The following is an 11,639-nucleotide window of genomic DNA, read 5'->3' as shown; positions in this document are numbered from 1 at the left end:
GACATCAAATACGACAAAAGTATACAATTGTGACGCAGCTTATGACGCTTGACAGACGCGACGTCTCAGCCAATCGGCGCGCAGTGTGGCCGGGCACACAACGGGAAGTGGGTTCCTTGCCTTATATATGGAGCCAAGCGGAAGTAGTCGGACGCCATTTCGTGGCGGTGCTGCAAGTGGCCGTTTCGCACCGACTTGCTGTGACGACAGCGGACAAACCGCTGTTTTGGTTTATTTTATGTTATTTTATTTTTTCTCGTTACAATTGGATAGCTACAAAACACCCAACCTGATGGAAGCGGCGCTCAATTCGTCTCATCAAAGGTAACATAAGCAGTTTTTTTTGTTGTTAATATTTCCATCGTTCATGTCAACCTTGGCGTGACAGTGATGTGCTTAGTTACCGTTACTAGCTAGCTCGGTGTAGCTTCTTCCAGCTAGGCGACAATCAAGAGTCACGTAGCGACGACTTTATTCATTAGCGTGGAGGTATTTTACTAAGGCTTCCCCGTCACCAGGGCGGTATATTCCCCTGTCGCGGAGGGATTTGGTGCAGGTACGGTTGACAGTTCGGTGACAAGACCCCCGGCTAACTCCCGCCGGCCGAACGGCCGCCCCCCATTCATCGCTTTGGTCGTCCCAGCGAGGCTAGCCAGGACAGTCCCTGTTGTAATAATTACCTTATTCTTGTCCCTTTTAAATATTATTTATTTTAAAATGCCCACGTAAGTCGTTAATTTAACATATTTATTTGCCGTTGTGGTTCGCTGGTGATGCTAGCTTTCTAGGGGCAACTGGCATCGTTCGGATTACTCCCGACTTTCTGTGAACAATGTGGCTTTTGTGTGTGTATGTGTTTGAAAAATAATGTGTCATACGAGTTTTCATTGTTTTTGAGCGAAAATGCGGTTTACGAGACAGTGTTTACAAACATGAATGGAGGGCGGGACGGAAACACCACGTGAGCACGTCAAGCCACTATTCAACATTGAAAAATATCATTGGTTCCTTTTTGCTTTGTTTTGTTAATAATGTTAATTGGACGAATGACTGCTCGTTGGTGAGGTCTACCAAATGATAACAATAGCAAATACAAGGTTATAGCAGTTTTGGATGAAATACTACTGCCAAGTGCTGATAGTTTGTTATATTGTGTTGTTAAAAAATCATTGGTTTTATCTTTGCATGGATTTGGGGTGGTTCAACGTTGTAGCAATGTATAATGTTGCAAATGATGGATTAATTTATTCCAGACTGTCATCATCTTAAAATATGCATTTAGTTGCACAGGCAATGTTTTAAGTCACATTTTAATATTTATAAAAAAATATTTAACATACCCTAGATGTGGAAACAAACGTCAACTACTCGATAACAACGCAAAAATTAAGTAAAACCTCATTCTGTTGAAGATGTACATGTAATTGGGACTAAAAATGTGCCATTTTTTTCAGCCATTTTACTTTTATGTTTATGTAACTTCGGTAAAATTAATGTGTGTATACAAACAATGAAATGCTAACTTTGCTGATGTGCCTTGTTTTTGTTGTTGTTGTCATACAAGTGTGAAAAGAAGTTAAAACAGCAAAAACAACAAAACAGTATTTGCAAACCTTGATGACGGTCGTGGTGGGAGATGTTTTTACTTGTATATATATTTTTTAATAAATACTGTACAATGCTTAACCCCTCAGGGCTTGTTTGATTTTACGACCGTTACAGCTTACATAAAGACATACTCAGAGCTGCCAACCTTTAGAAATTCACTTCCAGAACAATATTTTCAAAATTTTGTCAAGAACATTACCGTGGGCCAGTTATTGCAGTATATTATGTAACAGGATAAAAAGAATTCTGCATACTGTTCATTTGCACAGCATAATCATTACTCTATAATCATAATCGTTAAGAAACTGTGGTTTCAATATTTGTTATTTTAATGTTTTTATTGCATCAAACTTGTAATGGTGGGCGCAGTTGGGGCCTGAATCAAAAGTATATGACATTTTGACATGTCATCGTCAAAAATATCTGTTTATGGATTAATTCTTCTTTACCAATTCTGTTTTCAACCCTGGTTAAAAAAAACCCAAAAAAACCCAAACAAATCTATTAAATCAGATGAATCCAATCTCAATAGTCAATTAAAACTCAGCACTCTATTTTGCAATCAAACAAATAACTTGCTCGTAGATTGAATTGGATGGTTTATGCATGGACAATAGTTTAGATTTCCATTCATTTTCAACACCGCTTATCCTGGTTAGGGTCGCGGGACGCTGGAGCCTATCCCAGCTGACTTCGGGTGAAAGGCGGACTACACCCTGAACTGGTCGCCAGTCAGTCGCAGGGCACATGTAGACACGGACAACCATTCACACACATTCACACCGTCACTGAGTGGGAACTGAACCCACGCTGCCTGCACCAAGGTCAGGCGAGTGTTAGTTTAGATTTCTGGTTTGTTAATGTACTTTGATAGATGGCCGTCTCTTGCATGCTATTTATATTATATATTTATATTTTCTATATCCACTATTGCTACTATGAGAATTTACCAATTATGGGACGAATAAAGGTTGTCTTATATTACAAATATTTATTAAAAATAATAATATTCTTTTAACCTGACCTCGTTCTCAGATTACTTCTACATTTCCGGTTCAGAGGCCATGAATTATTTTGCATTTATATCTCCAGGCGCATATGAATGAGATTGTTATTTTGTTGTTCAAACTTAAGTTACTCTTTGCTATAATGCGGTTCCAGCCAGACCTATGTGACAAGTGTACTGTATCACCTGATCACTTATTTCGGTGTTTTGCGACTACATGACACAATAGTTTAGCAATTAGCATCATGCTTTTCCGTCGTTTCCTATATAATGTAAACCATAGGTGTCAAACTCAAGGCCAGATGCGGCCCGCCACCTAATTTTATGTCTGTGATTTCTGCTAAAATCTGTACCCAAATTCCAAATTGTCATAATAATAAACAATAATGTTGAAATATTGCATTTTTCTGTTACCAAACCCTTCTTCTACAGTAACTTAAACAATACTTGAACAAACTGTTATCCTTGTTTTCTGATTTCAAAACTAGTTATCCTTCAATTTGGTGTGCAATGGTAATAATGTTTTGGTGATGATTAAACATTTATATGGTTTCACTGTTCGAACGGCCCTCTGAGGGAAATCATAACTAGAATGCGGCCTGAGACAAAACAATTTTTGACACCCCTAATGTAAACGATGCGCATAAGAAGCATGGTAAGAAGGGGAGTTAATTCGCTACCATGGAGGCGATGATATGTGATTTATGATGCATGCATGCGTTGTCTCATCGGACGCAAAGAGAACTTTCGCCTCCGTGGCTTGGCAGCTGGGGCGCAAAATAAAATAGTGTGCCCCCAAGCAGTTTGTTTTCTGTCTTTTTTTTTTTTTTTTTTTTTTTTTTAAATCAAGAAGTGTTTATTGAATCAAATTCATTTATGAAATCTTCGTTAGGGTGTCCGGACACAGTGCCGCACTGGATGGTAATGTTGGACGCTCGATGATTATTCCCCCCGCGTTTTGTAACATTTGGCAGCTCTGCATACTCTTAATTGATATTTTTACATAAAAAAAAAAAAGAATTGCTTTAACTGCATAAAGTTTTTCTCATGAGTGTAAAATAGCCATATATTTTTTTAAACCCTTTAAAGTATAGTCCTCAGAGGGCGCTTTCACTAAATTAAAATGTAATTGTTCTCCAAGTGCAGCAGAGGATATCTATCTCCAGCCATCCATTCTCTAAACCGCTTATCCTCACCAGGGTCGCTGGTTTGCTGGCGCCTATCTCAGCTGACTTTGGGCAAGAGGCGGGATACACCCTAAATTGGTCGCCACCCAATCGCAGGGCACATATAAACAAACAACCATTAGCATTTACATTGACACCTACGGACAGTTTCGAGTCTTCCATTAACCTACCATGCATGTTTTTGGAATGTGGGAGGAAACCGGAGTACCTGGAGAAAACCTATGCAGGCACAGGGAGAAAAAAACTCAACACAGGAAGGCTGGATTTGAACCCGGGACCGCAGAACTGAGGCATACGTGCTAAATACCGGTTATTACCATTGCTGTTCATCGAGGGCAGCTGTGGCATGCTCCTTACATTGGGTGCTTGTCTAATGCATTTATTAAGAACTGCTTGTCATTTCTTTGTCGTCTATCCAAGTTTGTGCTATTTCTGCAGCTGACTTTATCCCAAGCGTATGCATGTCCTTCTACTGCTCTCCACCACAGCTCCGCGGTGGGGCTGTCCTGCGGTGGGATGGACCCGCACACTAGCACCGGCAAGCGCATCCGCAAGCCCTCGCTGCTCTACGAGGACTTCGAAAGCCCCTCGCTGCCGCACGCCATGCCGGCGGGTCCGCCTGCCCCTCCGCAGCCCTCCGTCAGGGACCCGTTCCGGCTGGGCCGCGCCACCAACCAGCTGCAGTACCTCCAGAAGACCCTGCTCAAGTGCCTTTGGAAGCATCACTTTGCGTGGCCCTTCCACGAGCCAGTGGACGCTCACAGGCTCAATTTGCCTGTGAGAATCCCAATTGTACACTCCCCTCCAAAAGTATTGGAACAGTGAGGCTAAATCCTTGGTGTTTGTTGGAGACTCAAAATTAGAGGTGCAACAATTAATTGATTAATCGACAACTAATTGATTATCAAATTGTACAACAACTATTTTGATAATCGATTAACCATTTAGAGACATTTAACAATTTTTTTTTAAATCCTCACACTTTCAGCCTCTGAACAGTAAATATTCTCCAATTTCTGTACTCCATCTGTAGACGTTTGCAAACATCTGCTTTTACTTTGGAAAAGTGATCAACATTTTTTGCCTGTTTTCTGATAGGTTACAGTAACTGAATAGTAATTAGCATTTTTTGCGCTGTCAATTTGAAATACTCAAAAGATTTATGAGACAGATTTCAGTTGTTTACATTTGGATATGTGAGCAAAAATTTTGGAACGCGATTATCTCGTTATTTTGCCTGAATAATCAGACTAATGCAACTGTTACACTTGCATTGGGAAAAATGGCATTAAATGACCCAACCACACATCTTCACGTATATCTTAAGTTCCACACAGTTAAATTACACAGTTAAAACTATTACTGAACAAGCAACAGCCACGCACGGACACCGCATCAATGCAAAGTGAATTGTAAAACCGAAAAAAGACGCTGCATAAGGGGTACAGCAAAATGTGATGAGAGTCTCACCTCTCTCTACATTTTCAGGACTACCACAAGATCATCAAGCAGCCCATGGACATGGGCACCATCAAGAAGCGCCTGGAGAATAACTTCTACCGCTCTGCCAGCGAGTGCATCCAGGACTTCAACACCATGTTCACCAACTGTTATATCTACAACAAGGTGGGAGCCAGCAATAACGTCATGAGAATGACTGAAGGGTCAAACAAGTCCTAGAGCTACAGCAAATATCAAAGGACTCTTGACACTGTAAATGCTTGCTGTGTCACATTAGCGAAGGGGCATATCTGGTATAGGCTCGTTTTTTCAGGCTTGTTTAGGCTTGTTTTTCTGCGATTGGCTGGCAACCAGTTCAGGGTGTACCCGCCCCCTGCCCGATGATAGCTGGGATAGGCTCCAGCACTCCCGCGACCCTTGTGAGGATAAGGGGCTCAGAAAATGGATGGATGGATAATACTAACTGTATTTAAAAATGCACAGGTGCAGTGAATGGGGAAATTGATTAATAATTGCCAACAGCCTCCCAAAATATTTACACTCTTCGTTTCCTCTAATAAATGGTCGTAGCTTTTCCTGCGTCGGTTGAGCTGCAGTGCTTAGTTGCTTGGTTTGCGGCGAAGTCGCTGACTGCATTATTTATTTATTTATTTTGGTCGCAGTTGACTTAAGTTACTTTCGACCATGCCACTTGGTGAGCGGCGGGCCTAAAATGCCTTCTTTTTCTTGTATGTGGTGTCCTAATGTGCACATAAACTGCCTTCTAGCCGACCGACGACATCGTGCTGATGGCACAGTCCCTGGAGAAGGTCTTCCTCCAGAAAGTGGCTCAGATGCCTCAAGATGAGGTGGAGCTGTCCGCGCCTGCCCCCCGCAAGAAGAGCAGCCAGGGACGCGGCCGCAAGACGAGCCGTGAGTGTCTCGCCTGCCGGTGACTGAGTTACCATACCGCCCCGACAACTCTGTGCTGACCAACGCTGTGTATACGTGTGTCCGCTAGCCATGCGTGCGCAGCAGGTTCCCGCCGTGTCGCAGTCTGCCTACTCGCCGTCCTCCTCGGACACGGGCGAGTCCATGCTGGCCAATTCGCCGCAGACGGTGCTGACCAAGAGCCTGCCTCCGGCTACCATCATGGGCCTGCCTCCCACGCAGCCCACCACAAAGGTAGGTTTGCTAAAATCTGGAAAATTTCTATGGCCCAAATTTAGCTGGAATCAGCTGCAGCACACCCGCGACCCAAATGAGGATAAGCGGTACTGAGACTGGATGGAAGGAAAATCTTAAGGTCTCAATTCGAAAAAAATTTCCCCATTATAAATACAGATGACCTCTCCGACGGTCACCATCACAGAAACTTAAGACTGTACAGGCAATGTTTGCTTTGTAAAAAAAGCAGTAAAATGTTACAGCAACACTTTGTGTTCTTTTATGAGTGTCAGATGCAGGTGTGAGGGAGGCAGGGAGATTATCTCTTGCGCTTGGGAGGTAAGTTTCTTTACATTTTATTTTTGTGAGAGAACAGGCAGGTACTCTTCTGTGGTGTTAGACCTTTAGTTGCTCACTGTGATAATGGCTCAAGATTTGCAGAAGTCTGAATTTTGCGCTCTTCTTTTAGGCTGGAATTACACTTCCGCATCCAAGTGCTCAATTTCCGTTTAATACTTATAGCAGATAGCCAATTGTTTTGACCCCGGGTTGCCCACAGATACATATAGAATAGATTTTGGCTTTTGTTGCACGGAAATTGTGCCTCGAAGTGCTCCTTTTTTTTGTGTATGCTAATGATCCATACCACCGATTTCCTTTCTGATACGATACACAAAATAAAGTTCCTGAAGTGACTAAAGTCTTAAAAGTATCAATTGTGCGCGAATGGTTGTTTGTTTCTATGTGCCCTGCGATTGGCTGGCGACCGGTTCAGGGTGTACCCCGCCTCTCGCCCGCAGATAGCTGGGATAGGCTCCAGCATGCCCGTGACCCTAGTGAGGTTAGTGCTAGGGCCCTGTAAGTGTTTTATTTGAAATTTTATATAAATGTCTTTTATCTATTCTATCTATCGATCTATCTATCTATCTATCTAATGACTTTTAGTTTTTAATTAAAGATTTGAATCTAAGAAGTTCGGTGAGTGTTTAACTTTAACCATCCCCACCTCAAAATCCCCGGCCAGCCGCCGGATTAGGCCACCACCACAAATTCGGGTCCTGTGGGGAACACTGTTGACTGTCTGTTCCTATGTACATTTCGAGTGAGGCATGACTACAGAACCTGGGAGACAACCTGAACGTTTTAAAGGGGATACGTTTTTAGCAACAGCAAGATGTGAGGGTCTGTTTCAGCTTTCATGGTGGTGCTCAATGGTGTTTTTTTGTTTGTTTTTTTTGGGTTAGAAAAAGGGCGTTAAGCGCAAGGCGGACACCACCACTCCGTCCACCATGGGCTTGACGGTGGGCATGTCGGCGGAGGGACACGGACACATGGTGGGCTTGGGCAAGGGAGGCCACGGCGGGCAGGTCCATGAATCCCCCATGAACACCATCTCCTGCATGGGCACCATGACCCTGGAGACGCCGGCAGGCATGGGCCTGGTCCACAGCCCTGGCGGGCCCATCCTGCTGCAGCCCATGATGTCGGTGGTGGGGCGGCGTGTGGGCAGTGGGCGTCCCATCAAGCCGCCCAAGAAGGATCTGCCAGACTGTGTGCAGCTGCAGCCATTGCGAAAGGGAAAGCTGAGCCCGGCCTTACGCTACTGCTGCGGGCTGCTCAAGGATATGTTCTCCAAGAAGCACGCCGCCTACGCCTGGCCCTTCTACAAACCCGTGGACGCCGCCGAGCTCGGCCTGCACGACTATCACGACATCATCAAGTGTCCCATGGACCTCTGCACCATCAAGGTGACAATCAGCGCTCCTTGTTTGTGTTTTGCAATGCATCTATCAATATAACGCATTCATTAGACTGAGGGTGTCAAACTCACTTTGGTCGCATGCCACGTCGTAGTTCTGGTGTCGCTCAGAGGAACCTTTGACAATGGAAATCATACAAATGTAAAGTTACATCCGATTATACGCTGTCGGGCTGAATCTGCGCATCTCCAGAGTGACTAGTTTTTAGGAAACAATAAAAACATCCATCATCTTGTTTGAGTTACCTAACACCACATCTTTCATGTGGGTATTGTATATATATTGTATACTTATATTGCTATCATATACCATTGCGCACCAATATCAACACAGCACCACCTCGAAATCGTGCTCAATTACGCTGTCATTGATCAAAATGGTAGACAACATCACTGGGCATCAGGCGTCGACAAAAAGCCGTATAAAAAGCCCTTTATATGTGACAAAAGCAAACTGTGGTTATATGATCTTCCCAAAAGTTGTTCGTGTAATAAGCGGCAATGCAACTTTTTCGCTGACCAGTTCCCTCTGCACTGAAGTATTACAGATCTTTTTTTTTTTCATTTAAATTTTTTTTTTTTTTTTTTTTAAACAAAGAAGCGATGCTTAAATGTGTCTAATGTAGCTATGTTCACTTATTGTCTAAAACACCATCCTGACTTTCAATCTTGGGTCGACATAACACGCACAGCTCCAGCAGAGTGAGGAAAGACTTTTACAATAATTCTCAGACAGTTCAAGCGTTGAATAGTAAGTAGATTTGTTTTCAAACTATTTTCAATACTTAAAATTGGTTAATAATGGCAAAAAATAACAGATGACATAGGGATATACCAATAGTTTCCATTTGTGGGAAAACTATAAAATTGACCATATTTTGACACAAGGTTTCCGCCCGACAGCGACAAAATACACAGTTGCTCCTGCAATTCACTGTTATATACTGGGGATAGACCGATCACTGCTGAGCTGATTATCGGTGCCTATATTCTGCATTTTGATGAAAAATGGCATCAGCTTTTTTTTCTTCTTAAATCTGACGGCCGATAAGAGATCAAATTAAAACCGGGTAAACTTCAGGGAACTATTTACATTTTCAGTTAACTGTATAAGACATGCTGCTGACCCTAGAAACTCCCTGCACCTTTTGCTTTTGGTTGAACTTAAAACAAAGTGAAAGATACACTTTTCAGTTATATTGAAATTTTGAAAAACTTTATTTACTGTAGAACATTTTTGGGAGCTATATATGTAAGTTTTCATTAACATGCTGATTAACCTGGGAGGTCCTTGTACTTTTTGTTCAAATTTTTAAACAAAGATGTCTATTGTGGCCGACTGGTTAGAGCGTCAGCCTCACAGTTCTGAGGACCCGGGTTCAATCCCCGGCCCCGACTGTGTGGAGTTTGCATGTTCTCCCCGTGCCTGCGTGGGTTTTCTCCGGGCACTCCGGTATCCTCATAAATTGGAGACTCTAAAAATTGCCCGTAGGTGTGACTGTGAGTGCGAAGGGTTGTTTGTTTGTATGTGGCCTGCGATTGGCTGGCAACCAGTTCAGGGTGTACCCCGCCTCCTGCCCGATGACAGCTGGGATAGGCTCCAGCACGCCCGCAACCCTAGTGAGGAGAAGCGGCTCAGAAAATGGATGGATGTATGAATGTCTATTGTCTAAGATTAACAAAACAAAACAAAAAATCAAAAAAGCTGTTTAATGAACATGCTTAAAGGCATTTAAATGAAGTGTTGGAGTTTGTATTAAAAATTTTGATGCCACCATTTTTTTCCTTTTGCTGCAAATATCTGCTCCAAATATCGGTTATTGACCTCCTTGACTGCTAATAATCGGTATCGGCCCTAAAAAGAAAAAACATATTGGTCTATCTATATTATTATATTTTACTTACAAAAAGTTGGGGATATTGCAGCTTTTGGGTGAAATTTCAGGATGAACCTAAAAGGCATTATATACTTTACAGGTCAAATTAATTTGACCTGCAAACTTTTGAATGCACTTGTTTAACTAATCGTGGCGGCACGGTGGACAACTGGTTAGAGCATCTGCCTCACAGTTCTGAGGTCTGGGGTTCAATCCCCAGCCCCGCCTGTGTGGAGTTTGCATGTTCTCACCGTGCCTGTGTGGGTTTTCTCCGGGCACTCCGGTTTCCTCCCACATCCCAAAAACATGCTTAATTGACAACTCTAAATTGCCCGTAGGTGTGAATGTGAGTGCGAATGGTTGTTTGTTTGTATGTGCCCTGCGATTAGCTGGCAACCAGTTCAGGGTGTACCCCGCCTCCTGCCCGATGATAGCTGGGATAGGCTCCAACGCGCCCGCGACCCTACTGAGGAGAAGCGGCTCAGAAAATGGATGGATGGATGGATGTTTAATAATCAGTATTTTAGTACTTTCTGCAGAACTTGCTGTTTGACATCAAGGGGGGCTGAATGACAAAAGTGTTTTAAATTTTTTAAAATTGCTTATTTCCAAAGACGTCCACTTGTATGCCTTTCTGCGACTTTTCTTGTCTCTGTCTCTCTGTGGCAACCTGCTGATGACACTATAAGTTCAGTGGATCGGGATGTTCTGAAAGTGTATTGCTCTGTTCATGGATTAAACATTCCTGAAACATTGAACAGTAGTACGTGTGCATTCAAAAGTTTAGAAAATGTCAAATTAATTAATAGGAAGTCATAGGGAAATATAAGTATAAATATTCAAGTGTGCAACTCGTGTTCAGTTATGTCAAGTTGTGATTTCAATTTGGTAAAAACTAAATGTTAAAAGGAAAGAAAATGTGGAATTTTGGTACAAATTCTTTGCCAGAATGAACGGAACAAATCATTTGAAACACAGGATATAAAACAGTAATATTACAGAAGATGGGAAAAAAAATTATCTGGTATTTTTTCCCCCACATTTTCTCCTGGTCATTAAGTATCAACCTATTTTTCTAGACGTAAAACCGCCCAAGTAAATTTTTTTTCAAAGTATCGATCCATCCATCTCTGTACTGCTTATTCTCACTAGGGTTAAGGACAAATAAGCATTCACATTCACACCTACAGACTATGTCGAGTCCCCAGTTAACCTACCAAGTCTGTTTTTGGAATGTGAGAGGAAACCAGAGTACCTGGAGAAAACCCATGCAAGCACAGGGAGACCATGTAAACATGAAAAACTCCAAACAGGAAGGCCGGAGCCTGGATTTGAACCATTTGAACCATTCCCCCCCAATCAATAAAATGACAATCTCGTTAGAAATGTCCAACTCTCTGCTCTTGTGACTCTTCCTGCAGAGGAAGATGGACGGTCGCGAGTACCGTGATGCACAGCAGTTTGCTGGCGACGTACGCCTCATGTTCTCCAACTGCTACAAGTACAACCCACCCGATCACGACGTGGTGGGCATGGCCCGCAAGCTGCAGGTGAGCCCTGGCGCTCCCCCATTTCATACTATACCCTATTATGTT

At 42.8% G+C, this 11,639-nt stretch overlaps 1 protein-coding gene across 4 annotated transcripts in view; it reads left to right on the top strand.

The window, feature by feature from the left end:
• Positions 1-154: 154 nt before the first annotated feature.
• The window catches only part of LOC133401611 (bromodomain-containing protein 3-like), a 17,875-nt gene continuing 6,390 nt past the window's right edge, over positions 155-11,639 (top strand). For 2 of the 4 annotated variants that reach the window (XM_061674807.1, XM_061674806.1), the window contains exons 1-7: positions 155-324; positions 4,290-4,578; positions 5,290-5,427; positions 6,030-6,174; positions 6,263-6,426; positions 7,653-8,156; positions 11,466-11,594. In XM_061674807.1, coding sequence (XP_061530791.1) covers positions 239-324; positions 4,290-4,578; positions 5,290-5,427; positions 6,030-6,174; positions 6,263-6,426; positions 7,653-8,156; positions 11,466-11,594 — 1,455 coding nt within the window. In that variant the 5' untranslated portion in view covers positions 155-238. Of the gene's footprint in view, positions 325-4,289; positions 4,667-5,289; positions 5,428-6,029; positions 6,175-6,262; positions 6,427-7,652; positions 8,157-11,465; positions 11,595-11,639 lie in introns of those variants that run through there. The other 2 variants (XM_061674809.1, XM_061674808.1) reach the window with 2 other exon arrangements.

This window comes from Phycodurus eques, chromosome 4, assembly GCF_024500275.1.
Source record: "Phycodurus eques isolate BA_2022a chromosome 4, UOR_Pequ_1.1, whole genome shotgun sequence".
NCBI lineage: Eukaryota > Metazoa > Chordata > Actinopteri > Syngnathiformes > Syngnathidae > Phycodurus > Phycodurus eques.
Note: the sequence above shows the minus strand (reverse complement) of the source record. Positions and strands in the feature narration are given on the sequence as shown.